Source organism: Bubalus bubalis, chromosome 4 (genome assembly GCF_019923935.1).
Source record: "Bubalus bubalis isolate 160015118507 breed Murrah chromosome 4, NDDB_SH_1, whole genome shotgun sequence".
NCBI lineage: Eukaryota > Metazoa > Chordata > Mammalia > Artiodactyla > Bovidae > Bubalus > Bubalus bubalis.
Genome location: NC_059160.1, coordinates 12719055 through 12743518, shown reverse-complemented (window position 1 = coordinate 12743518; position 24464 = coordinate 12719055). Strand labels below are relative to the sequence as shown.

At 40.5% G+C, this 24464-nt stretch overlaps 1 protein-coding gene across 3 annotated transcripts in view; it reads right to left on the bottom strand.

Moving 5' to 3' along the window:
* Positions 1 to 1479: 1479 nt before the first annotated feature.
* KDM5A (lysine demethylase 5A) overlaps positions 1480 to 24464 on the bottom strand; it is a 65298-nt gene continuing 42313 nt past the window's right edge. Inside the window, exons 22-28 of one of the 3 annotated variants that reach the window (XM_006069044.4) lie at positions 23151 to 23312; positions 20973 to 21524; positions 20627 to 20770; positions 15844 to 16003; positions 14776 to 14996; positions 12362 to 12772; positions 1480 to 5967 (exon numbers count right to left, since the gene is read on the bottom strand). In XM_006069044.4, the coding sequence (XP_006069106.1) occupies positions 5761 to 5967; positions 12362 to 12772; positions 14776 to 14996; positions 15844 to 16003; positions 20627 to 20770; positions 20973 to 21524; positions 23151 to 23312 (1857 nt within the window). In that variant the 3' untranslated portion in view covers positions 1480 to 5760. Of the gene's footprint in view, positions 5968 to 6499; positions 11743 to 12361; positions 12773 to 14775; positions 14997 to 15164; positions 15801 to 15838; positions 16004 to 20626; positions 20771 to 20972; positions 21525 to 23150; positions 23313 to 24464 lie in introns of those variants that run through there. The other 2 variants (XM_025283007.2, XM_044940960.1) reach the window with 2 other exon arrangements.

Genomic DNA, 24464 nt, shown 5'->3' with positions numbered 1-24464 from the left:
TATCAGTCTCAGGGAATAAGAAGTGGGTGGCGATCTCTGCAAACTTCAGACCCAAGTGAAGTGAAAACTGGCTTATGCTCTAATATGGACGTAGGGATCAAAACTTACATTCTCTAAACACAGGATATTCTCCCTTCTCAGGAGACCTGAATAGATATTTCGCACTCGGTGGGAATTTAGACATGTCCAAAATTCAAGTTTTTGTAAAAAAAAAAAAATCCTTAAAAATCGATTTATCTTACCTCCCTTAAGGAGTGAGGTAACTCCATCTTTGTATCCGTGTGAACTAACCCACACATAGTAGGGAATGGACTCAGAAAAGCCAAGTAACTAAAAGAAGGCAGCCCAAAGTGCTAACATTCAGATTAGTGCATTCCTAAATCTGACATTCTCTCTTATGTAATGCTAAATTCATCTGGGCTTTTGAAGTTTTTTGCTTGTTGGTTTTGGTTGTGGGGGGCAGGAGGGGGGAAGAGGGTTGTTTTTTAAACTACAGAAGATTCTGAGTCCATCCCTATGTTCCTGGCAACTCATCAGAGTTCCTTACTACAAGCTGGAACCACCAAAACATCTTTAAGACTTCCTGTGGTGCTTTTTTTTTTTATTAACCCCCTTTGCATTAACAAGATCATACATCCTGGCTCTAGGGATGATGTGAGAGAAAATCCTCACCTAGTAAAGAATTTTCATGGGACTTTATTGTATGGAAATATAAAAGCTTTCTCCCTACTAAAAGCCCAGAGTAAAAACACACTTTAAAAAGCAAATAGGCGAGAAGAGTTAAGAAATCCCAAAATCACTTAGTCACCGAATGCAGTCCTTGCGTGGGTTCTCTTGTGCCCTTGGGTCCGTGTCATGTGAGACTTCCCAGTTAAAGATTTAAGTATCCCGTGAAGAGGTTCTGGGTCTTCAGCACATTGGTATCAACCACAATGCCAAGGCCCCACGAAAAACGTGGTCTGAACTGAGACGACTCCACACCTCTTTTTAATGTCAGACTTACAAAGATTCATGTGTCTGTTGTCTTTCTTGGCAAAATTCTTTTCCAAGTTGAGATAATTAGATTTGCCTTCTTGCCACTAATTCTACTCCTCAACACATATATAGTTAAACACTTAAAAGTCCAATTTCACTGCAAGCAGAGTCTTTTTCATCAATGATGGGCCCCTTGCACCTATGTGACCTGGTAACCTTGGCAAAGAGAAAACAAGCACTATTCTCTGAAGTAAGGAAGTTTGCAGTTTGAACTAGTTTTAAGTACAAGGAGGCCAAAGGGAAAAGGGTCTATTTCTTCATTTTCCCTGGTATGATTGGCTTGCTGCAAAGGGGCACCTGGCTTGAGAATCAGCAGTGGGGAAATGTCTGCTTGGTCATCACTGGAAACAGAGAAAGTTGAAATCTGCAGGAATCACTTTGTCTACTTCACACTTTCTGAAGACAACTATTCTCAGCAATGCAACAGGCTAATCACACCACTGGTGAAGTTATTTGAGGCCAGTTTTTTATTTTAGAGACGGCAAATGCACAGGTTAAAAGTGGCTCTCAGGTCATCAATACGGTGACCACAGTCTAGCTTGGCTTGGTTACCCTGGAGAGTTGCCACCAACGTGAATGACAGAGCAGGGGGCCTGAGTTCACACACAAAGCTTTTATTTTTTTAGATGTAATGCAAATAATCATATCTAATATTTTCTTTCAGAAAACAAAAATAAATGCAAAACATGCTCAAAAAACAAGAAATCAAGTTGTACTTTTCATAAGGCACCACCAAAAACCCTGGTAAATTAGAGTCCATATTATATTTAAGTGTCTCACTAAGGGGTAAATAAATATGTAAGGGGATAGTCAATAGGTCTTGAGGTTTACAAAAGACATTCCTGTTTGGACATCTTGGAGTATTGCAAGAGTAAGACTGCGCAGGGTGTGGCTGTGAACATCTGTCACATCCTTTTCCAGTGCACGTCGTTCGGTCGTTGCATAGTGGTGACTGGATACGGTCCAGGCCAAGAGAAGACGCCAACCCCAGATACATTAATATCCATTCTTTCCTTCTCCTGCGGTAAACACTAACTGCCACGGCACACCCATATCCAAAGTAAAGATAAGCTTTGATTATTTGAAAAAAAAAAAAGGGGGGGGGGATTTCAAAAGGTAAAAAGCAAACCAAATGCCTGTTTTTAAAAATTTATATTACTGCAAAAGTAACTTTTTACACACATATGAAGCTAGTTCATATATAAACTTTACTGAACCTGGTTACGTGTGGGACTTCACCTTCGTTTTTCCACAATTTTCAAGTTCCACTTCAACTTTCCACTTTCTCCTTAGAGTGGCTCATCCACCTTTTGAAAGAAGGGCTTTCGCAGTTTTTCCTCTCCCCTCCCACATAAAAGCACTGGCTGGTTCTCACATAAACGTACTACAGAATCCAGGTTATCGACCAGTAGGGAGTTTCTCCTACAGCTGCAGAATTGCATCAGAATTGAAAAATTAAGAGAAACAAACATACTTCTCAGACACATGTTGAAGATAAAGGTGACGAAGAAAAGCACAGGTGAGAGCGTTCTTGGCTCACGGGTCAGCCCTCACTGGCGTTTTGATCATTAAAGTACGTCATGCGCAACCACAGGGTCCACGTCTGGCATTTCAGTCACCCACAGCAGGACGTGCAGCAGCTGTCACTCCACAAAGCCCAGGGCTGAGTCACAGCGAGCTGGGCACTGGCCGCCCGGCAAAGCCCTGACCTGGCGCCTCCATGTGGCTCTGCTGCGGTCACTACAGGCAGTGAGGCCAACACCAGCCAGAGGGACCATGGGAGGGCTGTGGTCCCACGTGCAAGGGGCCGAGGATCTACTCTTGGGCTACCGATTTTCATCTTCCCTTCTCTAATATTTGCCAAAATGCTTTATAGTGAACATAGTAAGAAATGCCTTTGAAAGAATTATTACAAGAAAGTTAAAGTATCAATGGGGAAGAATTGTGACTTGGAGGAGACAGGAAGGGTGAAAAAACATTTTAAATCGAATTTTAATTTGACATGCTACACCACTGCAGAATGGGTTTAAGCTGTAAATATGTAACTTCCTCTAAGTGAAAAGTTTTATACTAGAGTATCAACATTTCTTTAAACAGATGAATCTTAGTGCACTAATTGCAAAATTACACATTTTATGTATTTTTCTTCTTCTTTAAACTAATTTCACTCATCTGTTCTCAGCCTCAGTCTAAATGGTCAAAAGTTAGAGCAAATTCCTGTGACTTTCAAATTAATACAGAAAATCCCACAGTATCAAATTAAAGGATATATTTAGGTTTCAAAATGTCTGAAGATGAATAGGAAGCTATTCATGGTTGGGAGACTGCCTTGCGACTTTCTCAGGTCAAACATGCAGGCAAATGCCGTACTGTGGATATAAATCATTTCCTAAACAGCCCTCTCTCCCCATCTCCCACTCTCCAAGCAGCAGAGCCATCTTTCTCAGCATCCTCATGTCCCTCTGCTGACAGCTGAAGGGAAAAGGTATTTTAAAAGCATGTTCCAGGCAGCCATCACTGAAGACTGCAATCAATTTTTAACCCACAAGTGTCTGAAGGCTCTTACAGAGAAGACCAAAAGGCAAAAAAAAAAAAAGAAAAAATTGTGCTTTCTTCTATAATATAACCGGATGAAATTCTTAACTAAGTAATGATATCTTTATGTACATTAGCAAAATGAAAACTTATGAAAATAGTTACCTTGTAATTTCCACTGAAATCTTAAATCTTACATACACTTGAGATGAAACATTAAGACCCATGCACATCAACACTGATGAACTTCTTAACATTCAAGATTTTATGATACCAGGGGAAGAGGGACGGAAAGATTGGTAATAGGAACTATAGAGAAAGCATGTCCAGAAACTGGATTTTAAAGGAAAGGTTTTTTAGGAAGAGGTCTTTTGAGTTAAATCTCATACCCACTCAAACTGTGACTCGACAGTACATTTCGCTCCTAGTTACTAGAAGACATTTCTTTAAAAAGGGAGGACGAGAGTATTAGCTGTTCTCTGGGCCCATCTTGCTCCTCCCTTTAAAAGGAAAACTGATGAATTTATAAGCCAAACCAAATAAAGGGACACAGGATAGTGAAGACGAAACACCGTTTTCAGCTTGTTTGGTGGGTCTTTTTTGTCCTTAAAAAAAGAAAAAAAAAAAAGAGTCCCCTTCTAATAAGAGCTTCCCTAACCCCTCTACGAGGACAGAACACGACAGGAAGGAGGACGACACAGCACCGTCGTTTCAAACTTTCACAAACAGAACGGAACAGAACCAAACAGAACCACCACTGCAGATACAGCACGATCAGGATTCCCCACAGACAGGGACGAGTCCCAACACACAAAGGAAACAGAATTATCTATTTGGACAAAACAAGATGGACGATCTGGTCAGGCGAGGCTGGAAAAGGAAGTGCTAACTCCATGTACTACAAGGAAGGAGTGGGACTCCTTTATAAAAAGCAAGAAGAGAAAGCAAGCCCCCAAATGGATTTCTGATGCTGAGACTCCGTCACAAGCTGCTGGTAACGGTAAATATATATATATTTATATATTCATATATGTATATTAAAAAAGGAAAAATAATCTATTTATAGAACAGTCAGTAGTCAGAGACATTTAGAAAAAAGTAAAAACAAGTCCTTTTTTCTTTTTTTAAAAATGGATTTACTAAAACAACTTCGTCACCAGAGGTACTCTATGCCCAACTTCTCGGAGAGAAGCCATGGGGCTACAGGATAGCGCCCGCGGCTGGCCTCTGTCAGCAACTGCCAGTCCTGGAACCAGACAGTGGGGCAGGGCTGCAAGGCAAAAAGCTGTTTTGCTGGTTTTGCTGGTGGCCATGCCTGAAGCCTGGTGGCACCTGGTACACTTGTCAATGAAGGTTTCCCCAAAAAGCATGCACCGCTAGCTCAATGAAACATTCTGACTCATTGTGTCTGCTGCTGCAGAAGCCTGGATCCACGTACCTGCTCTTCTCTAAATGCAGACCCAAAGCAACAAGACTTCTCAAAGCCAAAAAAGGCTGCTTGCCTTAAAATAAAATCTCTTCTTCCCAGAATCCAATCTAGTCAGATTCTGAACTGGATGCTACTCTCCTCCTTAGGAAGATGGGGTGATCTGCCCCTCACTTGGGGTTTTCCTCTTGGTACACACAAGCACACGGAGCAGAGGTCTACAGGCCAGGCTCCCCTCCCACAGCCTCTAACAGGACTATGTTCGTCCTGGTCCTCTCTGAGCTGGACCTGCCAGGCATCAAACGCAGGTCAGAGTGGAAGGAAGCTGGTCCTCTGATTCCTCCCACTGCCCTAAGGAGATCCAAGCAGTCAGTACCTCCCAACAGTGCTGGCTGTGAACCCCTAACTAGTATCAACTGGCCCTAAAACACACCCTTACAAGTCCTGCGAGCACACCAACGCAATGATGCCAACCTGCCACCCTAGAGCTCCAGTGTCTGGCCTTAATGTGACAAAGGACCTCAGAGGAGACATGAACTGAAACCCCGGCTGCTGGACCAAGGCAGACACCCTCAGCACACGAGTGCAGATAAGAGAACGCGGGTCCCACATCCATGCGCAGAGGAAGTCGGCTGAGAGGACTTTCCCAGAAGGCCGTTCATCTTTGGAAGCAACATTCCGAGTGGACCTAAACCACTCTACTTGATGACTACGGTCTCAGTGTGGTCCGTTTTCCCCCGTGTCCCAAACCAACCCAGCGTCTGCTAACTGGTTTCTTTAAGATCCTCCACTGGTAGTTTGTAGCTCATTATGAAGGAAGGGGGCGGCGCTGGCCCTGGGCTGTCTGGCCCCTGCTTCTTTGCACAGTTTGTACAGATGTAATCTTCACTTTCCGCCATTTCTGGAGAGACCCCCACACAAACTTGGTGAAACCACTCATCGCAGCCACCATCACACTGCACCCAGTCCACCTGTTGGAGACAAGATCGGGGATATTTAGGTTACACATGCAGGAAGCCTGGGACACAAGCAAACCAAAGAGCTGCCTTGGCTTAAATGATAGCAAATAACGGGGATGCCCAGAGATAGACAATGACTTCTTATGGAGTTATTTTTTAAAGAAAGAAGCTGGGAAGTTAATCCCCCCAAATTATTTTTTTTTTTTTCTGTAATGTGTCCACAAAATGAGGCCTCTTAGGTACTCCATCACCTCATATATACCTGGGGCTCCTTGCAAGGCAGAAACATGTTTAAGAAAATTTGACCAAAAAAAGGAACTTCTAATAGAGCAGCCAAGTAATTTTAGCTAATATTAACAATGTCTAGGCTCTAAGACAATGCAATTATCAATCAGGAAAGGCAGAGTACAACAATGTGAAGGCAATCCTGTGTATTAGCTTTATTTCAAAGAGATAAGCCAAAGTACTAAGAGCATTAAATACCTTTTTAGAAAAGCAGTCACATAGGCCACTTTTAAAACTAATATTTTTTATTCTTCTCTTCTTCCGTTACAAATACAACTCCCTATAAAAAGTTAGCAAATATCAGAGGTCAAATCTTACAAATTAACCAATTAAAACAGTCAAAGACACAGGTCAATAGATCACTCTGGGGTTTAAAATTAAGGTCTGAGTAACTGACAGGTCAGTGGCAGAGGCCTGGCAAGCTGTGACCCTTCAGAGAGGATGGTGACTATAGGAGGCCAGAAAGGGACTGTGGTTTGGTGGCGCTAAGCCTGGGGTAGACACTTAATAGTGAGGAGATCCTGGCTTTGCTATTTGGCAGGTAATTGGGGTGGTTTTTATGGCTATGCCATGGCAGATTAGAACCTTTAAGATAAAAGGGCTTCTTACTCTTCTCTATGCAAGATAAAAGTGGACCATCTCACTAACAATGTCAGAAGCCATGCACAACAATGAACTTTTCTAGAAACCAGAGCAAAGTGAGGAGAATGAAGGGATCCACGAAGTACTTCAGCACAGCTTGTGAGAAAGGACAGAAGGAAGGAGGAATGAGCTAGGAAGTAAGTTTCAGGGAAAGTGGGCAGTTCTCAAAATCAGTGTCCACAGACTATAAAACTCATCAAAAGTGTGACAGTCATGTTAGTAGTTTCTGGGTTTTTAATAAAGGGTGGGAGAAATCATTTGTCAAAATTATCTTTTTGCTTTAGTTGTTCTTAGAGTTCTAGCTCTCAAGGGGCCAATACTGTGTGGCATAAAGATTACTGAATTCACTCCGAAGTCCAGAGTTCTGATGTATGAGCTGAGGCAAGTCATTCAATCTCCCTAAGGCTCCACATCTCTCTCTGTAAAACGGAGACCAAGTCTTACTCACAGAATTATTTACAGCAAGGGGTCCTCAACCTCCAGGATCTGATGTCTGATAACTGGAGGTGGAGCTGCTGTAGTAACAACAGAAATAAAGGGGACAAAAAATGTAATGTGCTTGAATCCTCCTGAAACCATCCACTGACTCCAGGCTGTGGAAAAACTGCCCTCCATGAAATCAGTGCCTGGTGCCAAAAAGGTTGGGGACCACTAATTTAGAGGATCAAATGAAATAATGGTTGGCAAGGCACCTGGTCCCCAGGCTGGGACATTGGAGCCATTTCTAAAATTGTAGTCTCCTGGCTCCACTCACTCTTCTTCACACGAAACATTCTGCAAATAACTGCCTGCAGCATGACTCATACCAGAATTACCTGCTGTGTGTAGCTGAGACCTAGCCCGAACCCAAAGACTCAAAATCACCTTGGTGTTCAAACCGGAAACCTGTATTGTGACCAGCTCCCGGGTCATTCTCATATATTCTAAACCTGACCATCACTTTCACTGTGTGATACTGCTTTCTGCAAGTTCAGAGTGACTTGTTTCCTCAAATGAATTTTTTGTTCTGTAATTGTTCGTGTGATATTTAGCTTCTGAAGTCTTAACTGGTCAAAGTGTTCCTACTGTGGCAAACTGCACTGGAGGTACAGAAAACGGAGACGACGACTCAGGTGCAACAGATAAAAAATAAAGACAGCACAGGCAGGTGAAGGTTTATAGCCTGACAGTGGGTGAACACAGACTGTCTGGCTGTGTGGCGCTGGCCAAGGGACCTGGGAGGACCAGCTGTGGTACTCTGGGCTGCTCAGACTGGAGGTGTCGTCCTGGGTTATAAACACCTGAGTTGACAGGGAACTAACTATTCTAACCAGTCTAGTCCCCACAAGGTAAAAAAGTTACAATTTGTCATGATTTGCTGCCAAGAAAAGTTTCTTTTAAAATCAAATTCTGCATCCCGCTCACTGGTTTCTGGTTTCCCAAAATCAAATCTACTGCTCTCTTTCAAATAAGGAACATAGCATTTCCCCTTTTGAGAGTTTGGCTAGAGGTCCATTCCTAAGCCCAGCTTCCCCATCATCCCAAAAAAGCATAGTAACTTTTCCTGAGACTTGATCCTAGCCTATAGGTCAGACAACAATTTGGCCTAATAATTAGCAGGGAAAAAAACGGCCCTATGAATATCTTTTGATCATGCTCCTTGACTAACAATCGAAATTATACTTTTGTCTGGAATGCTAACTGAATCCAGAGGATTCTGAACAGACTGTGGCAGCCTGAACACTTGAGAACAAAGAATCTGGTTAACTGCATAGTAAGTCCTAATAGTCATTTCCCCTTTCATTACTTCTAGGAAGCATATGTGTCAAATCAAAAAAAGTAGTTCCTGAAAAACTTCACAGCTATGAGCTGTTCAAATATTAACCGATAAAGAGATTATTGGTTAAATGTGTGTTTAAAAGAGAAATAGATTAAACAGAGAAAATTATGTTGGTTTGGCATTTCTTGTTTTGCTAAATGGTTTCATATGTACGCTTAAGACAAAATATTTGGCATGTTGTATTTTCTTCAGTTCTTAGTGCATATTATTACACTGGGAAAAAAGAAAACTGGTGATTTAGTGATACTCTTAGCTTAGTTACCCAACTGAACTCTTTATATTTTTGGCATTCAATCTTTTGCACCAAACTTTCTTGCAAAAGCCAGATATGAAAATTTAAAAAATTTACTTAATCAAGTACAACATATGCTTAGAATCCCCATGTATGTTTTTTGGTGCTCTCATCAATAAATAACCAACCTTTTCAGTCTGCCCGAAATTAACCAGTTTCCCAAGACACAGGAATTTCGGTGCTGAAAGTGACAGCTGGTCACCTTATCATTAACATCACCATAGTTTGTGTGTGTGAGACTCACTCATTTAGGTAATCCAACCTTCGTTTATGCTAAAAGGAGATAAGAATGATAAAGGAACTGATAATGCAAATACTTTTGCCTATATGATTCTCCACAAAAATCTTTTAAAATCAGAGTGGGTAACAGACAGTTGAAGTGAGAGAGAGAAGTTTATAATCTCTCTTTATTTACTGTATTGGACATCTTAGGGAGGTAGTAATGGTAAGAAGAAAGCCCCAGAAAGAAGGTAAAAAAGCTAAAGGGGGAAAAAGTCTATTTTCATAGTGAGATTAAATATTTATTTCAATGCAGAAAAATATTACTTATATACTAGCTTGAAAGAACTTGCTCCTTCAAGTTAACTCTTGGTACCAGTAAGATTGAATGAAAGTGACAGAGTTCAGGGAGAAAAAGAATCTGAACCTGAAAACTAATCTTTTGAAAATAGTTCATTATTTAAAAAAAAATTAATTTCAACTTAAAGTCAATTTGATAATGATGGAAGAGATGGTTTTGGGCTTTTAAAACCTTTTACTTTATTCTGATAAAACTTTTCTTTTTTCTTTCTAAAACATCTTTGAAATAGAGGCTATGTAGATTTAAGTAATCCTTCAAAGTTTTCTCAATCTGCACATTTTTAGGTAAAAGTAACAGTAATTACTTGTTAGAAAAAAATGTACATTTACCTAAATATGAATGAACTCTAGAAGCTGTGTGTGTTTTTTTGCTACATAGTATTTAAAGAAAAGACTTCTTTTAAAAACATTCTTTTCTTGGTATCCTTTTGTAGTAAAGATGTGTATCATGCATTAATTTGTTTTCCTTAAAGAAACACTACACTTCAAATTGAGGAAGTTGTAAAATTATTTACAAAGGTTTTAAAGAAATACACAGGTAGTAACATTGTGTCAGAAACAAGCTTGGAGCACTACAAAAACTGCAGAACAGCAGCGATGGGCAAAATGTTTATAATCTGAAATAATTCCCATTTGAAATTAAACACGTTACAGAAATACACCATTTATAACTTTCTTTCATGTAGCTACTGACAGGGTGAGGCACACTTGTTCACCTGTGTGTTCAACCATCTTTTCTACTAATCTTCACAAATTTCTGTAGTAATCTGTACAAATCTTTGTATATTTTAAACAATAGACATTTTCTCAAAATATGTGGCTAAATTTCCTTTTGCTCCATCAAAATGGGGATGATAACTTTCCAGATTTTTTTTATTTTGGCCACGCCACCCAACTTGCAGGATCTTAGTTCTCCAACCAGGGATGGAACCCGGGCCCCCTGCAGTGGAAATGTGGAGTCCTAACCACTGGACCACCAGGGAAATCCCTTTTCTAGATTTTCAAAAAATACAATGTTAAGAGCAAATCTTAGGGCTTATATATTGATCACATTATTTTAAATAAATAAAGCAGGACATGTTAATATATCAATTTTGTAGCAGAAGAGAGAAAACTCTCTGCAGTGTTATATGCTATAGAAAGAGAACAGAGACAGTAGATGAACTGAACCGTGTTTTAAATGCTAATTAAACAGAGGAGAAGGGAGAGGGTATTAAGTGAAAAGGAGGGAAAAAAAGAGGAAGGTTACGATGGATATAAACACTGTAGAAAGGATGACGGTAAGTAAGCTAAAAAAAAAACAACACATCTTGCTGCCAATCCTACAACTGCTGAAAATTAGTTAAAGGAGAAAGGGGAGAAGGCTCTGCCAACACTAAGCTACTAATGTTTCAGGACCCAAAGAGAAATGGGTAACCTTTCATAGCCTCTTTAATAAACAAATTCAGATGAGAATATATTTAAATGAAAGATAAAAATAATTCAACACACACATAATGTACCTACTAAGATGCTTTAAAAATGTTTATACTATAGAAAAATGCTTATGAAATTAATAAAGAAAGATGCAAAACTGGACAGTATGACATGATATGAAACAAACCATACAGAAAAAGAACTGGAAGGAAGCACACTAAAATATTCCCAGTTGTTATTCTCAGAGAGCTGGACTATGGGGTATATATTTTACTATATACTCATTTTCCAAAAGTGAGAGAACCTTTACTAATTTAAACACATCATGTAGTTCTGGACTGTTTTTGTACTTGCATCTCAATTACCGGAGGGGTGGGGATATAAGCGGAGCACCTGGTCTGGGAGCCAGGTTTCTCCTTGTGGTTTTGCCACTAACTAGTCTATGACTTTGGTTACATCGTTTATCCTCACTCAGTCCTGGTTACATCATTTGTAAAATGAAGAGGCTGGAGAAGGTGACCTCTTCAAGCTCTAACAGTATTTAGCCGAGGAGGGAATAGTGATGCAACTGTATTTATTCTGTTTATATATTCAAACTGAGGGGTTATTAAAATTCTAAGAGTCAAGTGGCGTAAGGAGATAAAGTTAAAGCCATGAACTTACTAATAATCTTGATGGGAACACCAAAATAGATGCCTCCAGACACTTAAAGAACTACGATTTTTCATAAAGTCCATCCATTTTTCTCAGAAGTCTGTAACATCAATATTGCCTTAAGAAAGATCATCATGTACTTACTAATATTTAAAGTTTAGGGCTGACATTAAAAAAATAGTACCTTTAAAGGTCTTCATTATTTTCTGCAAGAGATTTTTAAAAATCATGTTCTATTTAGGAGCATATACATAGGCCTGAGTGTAGCTAAGACACAGACCAAAGGGAAGATTTAACCCAAGTTTTATGTCTTCACACAAATCTCCAGGCAATTTGCTTCCTGGGTCTTAGAACTCTGGCCTGGGACCTTTTAGGCCACTGTGGCTGACTGACAAGGTGCTTAGTCCTCCAAGGCACCCTACAGGGAGGGCACACGACTGCTCTGAGCTCTACTGAGGCCACACATGGGGTGCACTGCTCCTGGGTACCACACAGCTTCTCTCTGCTCATCTGGGATGTTTCGCTCTGTACACAAATTCTAAAACACATTTCTTCTATTAAAATCTCATAACTGAAAAAGGTTCTAGAAACTATATTAAACGTGATGGTGCAAGGCCAAATCCTGGGATCAAAACAGACCATCACTATGTCACAGCCTCGTGTGCCTGGCTGCTGCTCCGTGTCCCCGCACACACTCGCTGGGACGCCGAGAGACTCACCTTGTCCTTGCAGGGCCTCTGGCAGTTCTGAGCAGCGCACACAGCGTTCTCATCATCCGACTCCTCCGCTCCAGACCAGTCGTACTTGGAGGGAATGTCTAGCACCTTCTTCTCTCTCTTCTTCTCGGTGCTCTCCTTCACAAGTTCGACTTTGGCTGCAGCGGCCTTCTCCTTCTTTTTCTTCCTCTCTTCTTCTTTTGCTAGCTTCTTGGCCAGTTTGTTCAGCTCCTTTGATTTTTCTGCACTTAATTTTAATTTCTTCTTTTTAGGTTTATCCATTTTCTTTAGCTCCCTGGACTTCTGCTTTCCTTCACCAAAAAGCTGCTCTACTTTTTCTAGCTTCCGTTTCCGTTTCTTCTCTGAAGAGTCCTTTCCTTTTATTTTTAATGGTTTCTCTTCCATGCTGTCATCCTTCAAAAATATAAAAAGAGAAACAATTTAAAAGCAAGACATTCAAAAACAGTTTTATTCTCTTATATGAGGTATCCTGAGTATACAATTTCATAATGACAGGAAGAATATGAATTACCAAGGCTGGGGGGAGGGAAACGGGATTTATTATTTAACAGGTACTGAGTTTCTCTTCGGAGAAGGCAATGGCAACCCACTCCACTACTCTCGCCTGGAAAATCCCATGGACGGAGGAGCCTGGTAGGCTGTAGTCCATGGGGTCGCTAGGAGTCGGACACGACTGAGCGACTTCCCTTTCACTTTTCACTTTTATGCACTGGAGAAGGAGATGGCACCCCACTCCAGTACTCTTGCCTGGAGAATCCCAGGGACAGGGGAGCCTGGTGGGCTGCCGGCTATGGGGTTGCACAGAGTCGGACACGACTGAAGCGACAGCAGCAGCAGCAGAGTTTCTCTTTGGAATAATTTAAAAGTTCTGGAAATGGACAGTGGTAACAGTTGTACAATATTATAAATGTGATTAAAACAACTGAATTGTATATTTAATAAATTTTATATTGTATACATTATACAATAAATATTCTGATATTTTAAGAAGACAAATACAATATTCAAAGAAGGTAACAGCAGAAAATAATGGCAAGCCCTGAATAAAATATCTGACTTATTTTTAGCTTATCGGGGACAGGGGGAAAGGCCAAAAAATTGTCAGCATACATTATACAGTCTGCAGCATCTGTCTGTAACTGAGACGTAAACATAGAAAGCTCAACGTATTAAATGTATACTAAGTTACACAGTAACTCTTTTGGTCTTTATTTACCAGCATTAAAATTCTGAACAAGAGGTGAGGCAGAAAAAGAAATACTGAAAATCATAAGCTTGGTAATTACTTAAGAAATAACACTTCCTAAGATTCTGCAGGTAGAGGATGAGATGATTAGACCGCATCACTGACTCAATGGAATGAATCTGAGCAAACTCCAGGAGACAATGGAAGACAGAGGAGCCTGGTGTGCTGCAATCTGCTGCTGCTGCTAAGTCACGTCAGTCGTGTCCGACTCTGGGCGACCCCATAGACGACAGCCCACAGGCTCCCCCGTCCCTGGGATTCTTCAGGCAAGAACACTGGAGTGGGTTGCCATTTCCTTCTCCAATGCATGAAAGTGAAAAGTGAAAGTGAAGTCGCTCAGTCGTGTCCGACCTCTAGTGACCTCATGGACTGCAGCCCACCAGGCTCCTCCGTCCATGGGATTTTCCAGGCAAGAGTACTGGAGTGGGGTGCCATTGCCTTCTCCGTGCTGCAATCTATGAGCTTGCAAACAGTCAGACACGACTTAGTGACAGAGCATAGGAATCTGCAGAATCATAAAGAATACTGGGTCATAAGTATCTTAAACCTATCACACCTTGAATAAGACATTTAACTTTTCAAAACTGTTTCCTTATATATAAAATCAAATAAGACAGTGGGTGTGAAGAGAAAGCTCTGCTAACTGGAAAACATTATCTAAATTAGGCACCTTCGATTTGACTTCCAAACCAAACTACAGTGTGCCAGCATACAAGACTGTACCTTCCACTTCACAGAAACAGTCAAGGAAAAGAAAGATGATTCAGAACACAGCAACCAAATGCCACAGTTAGAGCCTGGGTCCCTCCGCTTTTACTGCAAGTGTGACTTCAGGCAAGTTTCTGCATCTCTGACCCTTACCTTCTTCGTAGGTAGAAAGAGCTAAACACTTGCCTTGTCTGTCCTTTCCCCTCCTGCTCAGGATTATAGTATCACAGATAAAAAAACATGGGTAAATGGTATAAAAATATATGAACTACGTAAAACCTCAATAAAGAAAGCCATAAAGCAGAAATACTTTGGCTTGGTGAGAGAGAAGGCAACTGGAGCACTATCCACCAGTCCTCCCCTTGTGACCTGTGGAACCTCCAAGGAGCTGGGACATTCTAAGTGGTTTTAAACCATTGTGTAATACGCTTCCAATCTGTACCTCCATGATGTGCAGGAATCTATCTTCAGAGGGTGGGTGTGTGGCCTGCAAAATCCGCCATATGTGCTGAGTCTCATCCAGGGACACCTCCAGGAGATCTCCCACCATCATCAGCTCCTCCAGCTGAGCTTTAGCTCCTGGTGACAGCTCCAGCACTGGAGGCTCCAAGCTCCGGGGCACCAAAGGGCTCTTCCGGGGCTGTTTCCGTGGGGTGCTAGAACCTTTCCCCCAAAACAGAAGACAGAACAAATCATGAAAACTACTGAAAAAAGTAATGCTTTCAAAGTAAGTATTTAGAGGAATGGTCCCTCTTCCTCCAACACTTAATTTAGATGTTTGGATTCACTGTATCAGTATTAAAGTGAAATTTTAAAAAAACACAGAACAAAAAAGGCCTAGAATTCTAACGACACTCTAAAAAACTGGTTTAGAGTGAAAACACAGGTTCCATATTGTTTACCTTGTGACTGGAGGGGAAAGGGAATGCTCTCTCCATTGTAGAAGATACCAAAAGACTAGACATATAACTGCCACATACAAATAACCCATTATCTGCCTAATTAACAATAATAATATGCTGTCCCATAAAATCCTGAATTTTACTGTGAAGATAGTCTCCATTTTCCAGAGGTGTGACCTAAAGCAGTCTGACTGATTTTCACTGGGGACAAAAACTAGATAGTGAACACAATAGAAAAATTATTTACCAAGGGATGAAGAATAAAGCTTTTCAAAACCAGAATGAGTATTCTTCAAAAGTAGCAAGTTCCTCAACAACTAATTATAAACAAATAGAGGATAAATAATGACTGATCAGGGGTTTGATAAAAGCGGGGTCAGAAGGGGCTGGATAGACTCTAAAGGGCTTCCAATTAGGAGTCAACGATTCTACAGAAATTTTCTATCATTATGGCCTAATGACAGAAAAATGCTACCAGAGACTGGATTTTCCAAAGTTGCACTTTTCAAGTTCTACTGCATTTCATGGTCAGGAGTCATACTTGAGGAGAGACTGCCAGTGTGGTGTCAGACTTCTCTTCCCCACACTGCTCCCCGGGGTGGCAATACCTTGAGAGCAGCTCTTAGAGGCGGACGAGTATGCGTGCTCTGCGCAGAAGGAGGGTGCCGTCCACATGTGCGTGACCACTTCCTCAGACTTGATGGGGATCTCTTCATCACAGAAGAGGTTGGGCTCCAGGCTGCTGGAGGACTTCACGCTAGCTGTGTCCTGAAGAAGCAGCCAAGGGGGTGCTGAGAATTAGGAACACTTAACTTGTCCCATGACAATAATCTAAGCACAGGCTTTTAATACAACACAGTTAGCAGGGGGGTGGGGGTGGGGGGATGGGATCCTTAAATATCTGGTATTAAATAGGAAAGAAAATTTCCACTGGGGAAAAAACAATGATCACCACAGTTTCAAGCCAAAAGTAAAGCTCGAGAGCAATCCACAGAGATAACAGATCTACAAGAAAGCTATGATTTGAAGAATAACCTTTCTACGGTCTACAACACATAAAGACTCCTGTAGCCATGAGTTAAGAAACTCTGACCATTTAAGAAAAAATAAAATGGACTTAGGAGGGGAATAAAGGTTCAGATGTGGTACCTTAAGGACATGGCTCATTCAATCCTCTCTAAAGGTTTTCAAATCCAGATGCTTATCAGTTGCTGCTTTTACTTACCAGCTAGCTGCCCTTACTTAAAAAGCCTGACTGACAGTGTTTTAGGTTATAAATCCTAACAACTTCAAGCAGGTCTCAGATGACTCTCCCCTGAAGTTAGGCTCCACAACCCACATGTACAGCTTTAACGGTCACAGTGCAATCAGGAATACAGGAATCTCAGGTATTTTAACTAGGAGAATTTAATAAAGTGAACTGGCTAAATTGTACACTGAAGGCTTGAAAAAGCAAACAGAAACATCAAAGTAACACCAAGGTACCTACAAGAAAGAGGTGCCATCTCTAGGGCTTGAGGTAACAGAGAAAAGAAGTGGGGTTATTACAACCAGTAAGCTGGGGGCCTGCAGAGCTGGGACCAGACCTGTGAGGAGCAGGCACTGGCCTGTGTTCTGCTATCTCTAACAGAACACAATGTGGCTGGCTTCTGGGGTGCAAAAAAAAACCAACTACACTGGAACCAGCTGCTACTGCCAGGGGAAAAGACAAAACGAAAAACAAATGTCCAAAAACAGAAAACAGTAAACAAAACAAGAAAACTGTAGTTCAACGATGGCAGGAATGGAAAATAAAACGGTAAGCCATCAAGTCCCTTCTCACTACGCGGGCCTTTTAATGTTCTCTAATGCCCTCTGCTGGCAGAGGGAGGCTGCAGGCCTTAAAGGATAAACGTGCAGAGCATGGGTTGGCAAACCACAGCCTGTAGGCCAAACCCAGCTGCTGCCTGGTTCTTGTATGGAGTGTGAGCCAAGAACATTTTTAAATTTTTAAAGAGCTGTAAAAATATACAAACAAGAAGACATAACAGAGACCACATATGGCTTGCAAAGCCTAAAAATAATCTACTCTACATCATACATAATATCACTACACATAATGTATGTTAATATATACATGTGGTACTTTACAGGGGAAGTTTACCAAGCCCTGGGGTAGTCCCAGCCCCAGCACCACCAAAAAGAGTACACGGGGGAGCTTAGAAGACCAGAGACAACAGCTAAGGACTAACACAACAGCTGACTGTAGGGTGCATAAGAGGAAGACGTACTGTCATCAGAGACTATGCTTAATTAAACAGGATACTTAAAAGGTTTCGCAAAGAGACTCTGGAAGACAGTTACACTCACTGAGAATTTAGGAACAGCAGTTCACATAGGTCTTCTTTCCTGTTCCAGAGAATCTAAATCCTAAAAGGCCACAGGCAAGAGAGTACTTTAGTACTCGCCTACTGCCGTCCCCAGGTACTTCACCTCACTGACTGGAAGGGTCTTTTCTGACTTTGACTCCACTCATTTCATTGAAACTCAAGCAGGAAATTTTCTATTAAGCTTCTGAACTAGAAGTGAAACTGATCAGAAAATAATGGTTGAAAATAAAGATAGGTAAAAATAAATTTAAAAAAATTACTTCCCTGGGATGGCATATGAAATATAATACATAAAAGATCAATTTAAATCCAACCATGTCAACAATTGTATTAACTATAAAAGAAATAAACACCCCCAATTACAAGACAGACTGTAATACTGCCTAAAAACCCAGATTTAACCATATATTTTACAAATACATATATATGCAGACTAACATACCAGAAGAACCCTACCACATGTGCTGTCTACAAAAGACGCCTTTTAAATATAAAGACACAAATAGGCTGGAGGTAAAACAACTGATAAACAGCAAGCTAAAGCAAATTACTCTTCTTAAGGGGAAAATTTCCAGTCAGTCCCACTAATGGTAAATACACAGGAAGGAGGAATGGCTTCTCAGTGAGCAATGTGTCTTATAACAGATATGTCACTCCACCATATCTGGTATCAGCAGGACTAAATTCTCAGACAAAATCTACTCTATTTTCACCAAAGCTGAAGCCACTCAAGTATTAAGGGTAGAAAAGAAGAAAAATCAAAGAATCCAAGTGCTTAACTTGCCATTCTGTAAATTAAGCAATTCCTGGGATTAAAAAAAAGAACTTCCTAGGACATAACAGCCACTTCTATTTTATACCCTCCTTTCTGATGTGTGATTCCACACATGTATGCATTTGGAAAACATAAACTGTACTATGGATGAACAGTCTAATAAAGATAAACAATATGGTTTAAAAGGAAATAATCATATGAACATCTGAAAAAAATGTTATCCCAGACACAATCATACAAATCTGTAACAGACTCTCAGACTTTGTTTCATTAAATGTATTATTTTCCTGACTAATGAGTTCTCGGAACTGCTGCTCAGATTATTTTTGTGGTGATCACATGGTGTGACATGCAAAATGAAGTAACAGAGCAATACAACGCACAAACCATCTGCTTTAAACATTTAAATGCTATGATAACTAAGATCAAATGACTGATTTTCATTTTCTAATTACCTACTCCTCTTTCTAAACCAGCAGGGGCTCTTCATCTAGCGAAGATAGTAAATTTAAGCTCTTTTAAGGATAAATTCACAGTCACAATCAGGGAAGATCATACAAAGTGAAAAATCACCAAGTCAACTGCCAATAAGTTGGCAAGTAAGATTTTCATTACACAGTAAGTGCTTACTCTATAGGAAAACACTCAAGAGCACTTGAAATTTTTTTAGTACAAAATTTTGAAGCACTGAAGATACCAATCAATGTCAAGGTAAATCTGACCTTGAATTACCACAAGTCTTACCACCATTCTTCTACTCTCCTAAGTTGTCAATACACTGCTAACATTATAACATCCATAATCTTATTTTCTACCCTGCCAACATCCCCTTCTAAGAGAGTGTAAGCTAAGAGCCCATATATACTTTGCAAACAAAGGACTACTCCATACAACCGTATCAAACCACAGTCCTGACCCCTAGCCCTGAAATCATGTAATATTTGCAATGTTTTGTTTTCATAGGTTACTGATCTGCTTCCAAGCAAAGTCCATCATGTTTGACAATTCCAGAGTACTGGTTGATACCTAACATGCTAGAAAGATAACAACCCAGGTACTGAAGGTCTCTAAGCCAAAACCGCAAACAAGCAATTTTAGTATTAGCTAACTAACCTATATGTGCTGTGGGCAGCAGCCCCTTCCAGCTGCTTCTGGTCATTTTACCAGCTTCATACATACAGTCATTAACTTCACATAGCCATTAACTTCAAGGATAACAATGTGCTTCGAACCTCATTTTAAATGCTAATTCAAATTTCAACTTTTCTCAAGTCTTTAATTTATATGATTTTTTAAAAACTCCCTCATTGAAACATCCCCTGGATCCATTTTTATCTTGAGAAAAATATTTTCCAGCAGGTAATTTACAGGCATCTATGATGGACGGTTTCCCTTTATATCCTGGGAGTTCTAATGCTGATGGTATTTGTACTTTAACAATGAGCTTACCTACCTGACATACATGCTGAAAAGACAAAGGAAAAGGATGCACCCTAATTTTTTCACACACCAGATTATGAATTCCCTGGTTATAAGCACAGATGCTGAATATTATCTCCACAAAGAAGAATACAAAACACATCAACGGATTCATTGTGAGCTGGCAGGGTCTCTGTCCAGATCACGATATTACTTGACAAAAGATGAACGTCTTGGGCCTGACACAAAACAACAATAAAAGGCCACGAAGACCCAACACAGAACCCTGCCAAAACCTCCCCTTCCCCCCCAGTGTGCTGTCACGATCAGAACAATCATACTGAGGACAAATCCTTTGTTACATGACTATAACTCTACAAATTCAAGTCATGGGCCCAAGTATAACACATCCCTGAATATGACATTCTATCCAGCACCAACCAGATGAGAGATCAGAGAAAAAGACCCAAAGCACAGCTAGAACGGGATTCTTAAAACCTAACTATACAGACTTAAACAATCCAAAGCAAAGAACAATGAAATCAGCCATGAAACCTTTCAGTAACTTAAACATATAATTTTTCCAGCCCCTCTCAGGAAAATACATACAGGCTTTTTAAAAACATACCATCCTTTATTAAAAAATGTAGCTTCACTAATCTGTTTTTTTAGAGCACAGAAAAAATGCCATCACCATAAACTCAGGATAGATACAACGACTAGCTTTCTCTCCCACTTTCAGGCCTTAAACATCAGTGTTGTTCAACAGCTTTTTAAACAAACCCAGTGATCAAGTGATCAATCCCCCCAGCCCATCCCTGTAATTACCTTCATATCATAGCCATAGGTCTCCCGAATGTCTTCATCAGAATCTGTCTCTTCATCGTCATAGTCCGCCGTTTGTCGAGGGGAAGAAGACACACTGCTCGCCACCCGATTGAAAGCAGACGGCTGGAAACTAGGCAAGTGTCCCTAAACAACAAGCAACCCAGAGATGAAGAGAGGCACTAAATACACATGAGTGTTAATGCATGCCTGAGTCCATCAAATTGTAATGAAGCAACTTACTGTTATTTTCCTAATACTGGTGAGCGATTTGATTTACTGCTTACACACTGACAGATATTACCCCATGAAATAGGGAAAAAAAGAAAAAAGAAAATTCTCAACTTGCCTGCAAGTCTGGGTTGGCTGCAGCTTTCTGGAGTTCTGCACTGATGATCTTTTCAGTTTTCTCCCGAGCTGCCTGCTCCACCATCCGCTGGCTCAACACGGACAGCTTGGCCAGGGCAGAAGACAGCTCGTCCGTGGCCAGGGCTTGCCGGGCCCTGTCCTGCCAGCTCATAGCACGTTCTGTCAAACACTGAAGGGCCTCCCCCTCGGGCAGCCGCACCGGCAACTTCTGAAGGGACACCAGGAGGGACAGAATCGTCTCCAGCCGCGGCCTTCGAGACCGCATGCAGAGAGGACAAAGGAATTTTACTTCCTTAGCCTGCCAGCTGGACCCCTTCTTCTGGGAACTCGATTTAGGAAGAGGAACACAGCTGTTGTGAAACCAGTCTTTGCAGAGCTCACATTGGAGCATAAACCCGCTCGCTGTCTTGCGGCAAATGCAAAACTTGACGTCCTCTATGCGGTCCACCATGCTCATCTTGGCAAGGTTCGCTGCCCTGAGGGAATGCATGGCTTCCAGCTCCTTCTGCTCCCGCTCTTTGAAAACTGCCACCTGCGTACGACAAACATTTGACTGAAGGGAGTCATTGCAAAATGTTCCCAAAATAAAAAATCTTCAAGCGTAGGGACCATCTCCACACTGCAGACTCATGTTGACAAAGCACTGTCTATTTTTTTGGCCACACCTTGTAGTATGTGGGATCTCAGTTCCCCAACAAGGGATTGAACCCACAGCACCTCCACTGGAAGCACAGAATCTTAACCACTGGACCACCAGGGAAGTCCCAAGCACTGTGCTTAAAAAAAAAAAAAAAAAAAAAAAATCCATCGTTTTCCTAAAATTTGGGGCAGCCTGACAGTTTCTATGCAAATACTCATCTGTGACATAAGCAAACTGCCGTTATATATAACAATGTCCAACAGTCGAGTAGTTAATTCTCTCATAAGGGGCAGGAGAAAGATGGTATACCTTGAAATCAAGCCACCCTGGTATCAGGCCGGGCTCTTGTACTTAACAAGACTCCCGATCCAGGTTTTCTGAATCTCAGTTTTCCAAAAAATGAGAATATTAGTAACTTCACTTTGATGTTTTAAGGATTAAATAAGATAACACACGACAGTGCCTAATTTGGCACCTGGCACAAGATAAACATTTCATCGGTACTGACTCCCTACCTCCTTCTAATTCATTCTCTGGGGGAAGCCCAATACAAATCAATTTTATTTCTTTCTTGGAATTTCCAGCTTATGGAGAAGAGTAAAAAAGGCTGACGACTAATTATAGTAAGGTTTTATGTAACTCATTTCAAAAAAAATATATAAAAACAAAACTTAATTATCATGAATATTATCAGGGCATCTTCTTTTTAAACTCTGTTAGCTTTGAAACTATTTTGAGGCAATTTCAGTGCTATTTGTCTGGCAAGACTGACTCACTAGGCAGGCTAACAAGAAATTATTTCCATCAGCCTCAAAACAGGATCATTTGCAGGCAGGAAGGGCCATATGAAGTCACTTAGTGAATGCGATTCCCCACTATTACATATTGCCCAAGCTCATTTTTATTTTCTACTTCCTCAGGCTCCTTGTAATCATAACATATCCCTCCTACTCTACAATAAAACCCATAATTTTAATTATCTACAAACACTTTTTTGCATACTCACTATATTACTGAATGCTACCAAGAGAGGCAAAGACTGCAAACAGCAGCTGCAGTCAGTCAGCTGGTACCATTCCTTTGAAGAGCACAACAGCATTAAGCACCATTAAACACTCTAAAATCTTAGCCTGGTAATCCCATTACTAAGAGTCAAGTGTAGGAAAACAATCTGAAAAAGGAAAAGGCTAAGTCCACTTTGCTATTATCCATAATACTGAACACCGAGTAACAACAAAAATGATCAGTATCAGAAATGTGTTCAGTAAATTATGGACAATTTGATGGACTACTGGACAACTATTAAAACAATAAAGAGGGATATGGACAGGGCAATTTTAGGGAGAGAGAACAGTTTTTATATACTTTGACTTCAAATATGAAAAAGGTGTGAAATATGTACAACCATGAAGTCAAAGATAAACTATACAAAAATAAAAAGTTAGGAACATAAAAAAGTGACTGCTTCACAGAACGCTGCATTCACCAAGCAAATTCAAGAAGCACTCTAACTCTCACCACTGTGGCTGCGTCTCTGGTTTCCTCCAGTCCTTCCTCCAGGTCACTCAAAGGCTCAAGGTCCAGATCCTTTTCTTTTTCTTTTTCTATCAGTTCTTTTACTTTTTTCCTTCTATTTTTTCCACTCCCATAAATACCAATGTCAGTCCGGGGACTAAGCACCTACAAAAATAAAACCAAACATTGAGCTCTGGTTTTAAAAAAATCTCAAAACTGAAAATAAAAGTAACCATTTATTGACCACTCACATGTCCCAGACACATTCTTAAAAACTTCACGTGCATTATCGAACTCAAACTTCCCAAGAAGCCTCTGAAGTAGGTGGTATTATCTCCACAAACAAGGGGAACAGGTTCAGAAAGGCAACAAGTTGCCCACAGACACAGCATTAACACCAGGAATCCGTCCTCAAACATGAAACAATCTTGTTCCAATGTCTATGCTCTTAACTATGTTCCAACTGTTCAACATGAAAAGGGTAATGAGCATTTAAATTTGTGCTTCTCACTATTTACAACAACCAAGACATGGAAGCAACCTAAGTGTCTACTGACAAGAGGAATGGATACAGATGTGGTGCATATATACAATGCAATACTACTCAGCTGCAAAAAAAGAATGAAATAATGCCATTTGCAGCAATATAGATGGACCAAGAGATGATTATACTAAGTGAAGTAAGTCAGAACAACAAATATCATATGATATCACTTACATGTGGAATCTAAAAAAAGAAATACATACGAACTTATTAACAAAACAGAAGCAGCTTCACAGACATAGAAAACAAACATGGTTACCAAAGGGAAAAGGTGGGGAGAGGAATAAATTAGAAGTTTGTGGCTAACAGATATATAATACCTATATAAAAAATAGATAAACAAGGCCCTACTGTATAGCACATGGAACTATATTCAATACCTTGCAATACCTATAATGGAAAATAATCTGAAAAAGAAAATATATATGTATAACTGAACCACTGTGCTGTACGTGAGAAACTAACACAACATTATATGTAAATCAACTGTACTTCAAGGTAAAAAAAAAATTTTTTTTTAATTTGTGCTGCTGAGAATAATAAGATCTTTTGGTGCTAAGAGTCCATGATAACAACAGAGATAAGATGCAGGCTGACACAGTGTAAGGTGAACTGTAAGTTAAGTCTGTTCAGGGTTCCAGATTACTAGCCAACATCTGATACCACCCAGTGGCAATGAACTTGTATAACCACGACCAGATAAACTGACAACCACCCTCACCTTAGGTAATGGGTCACCTACTTCTGGGGAGGGCACTGAAGGGCACGCAACA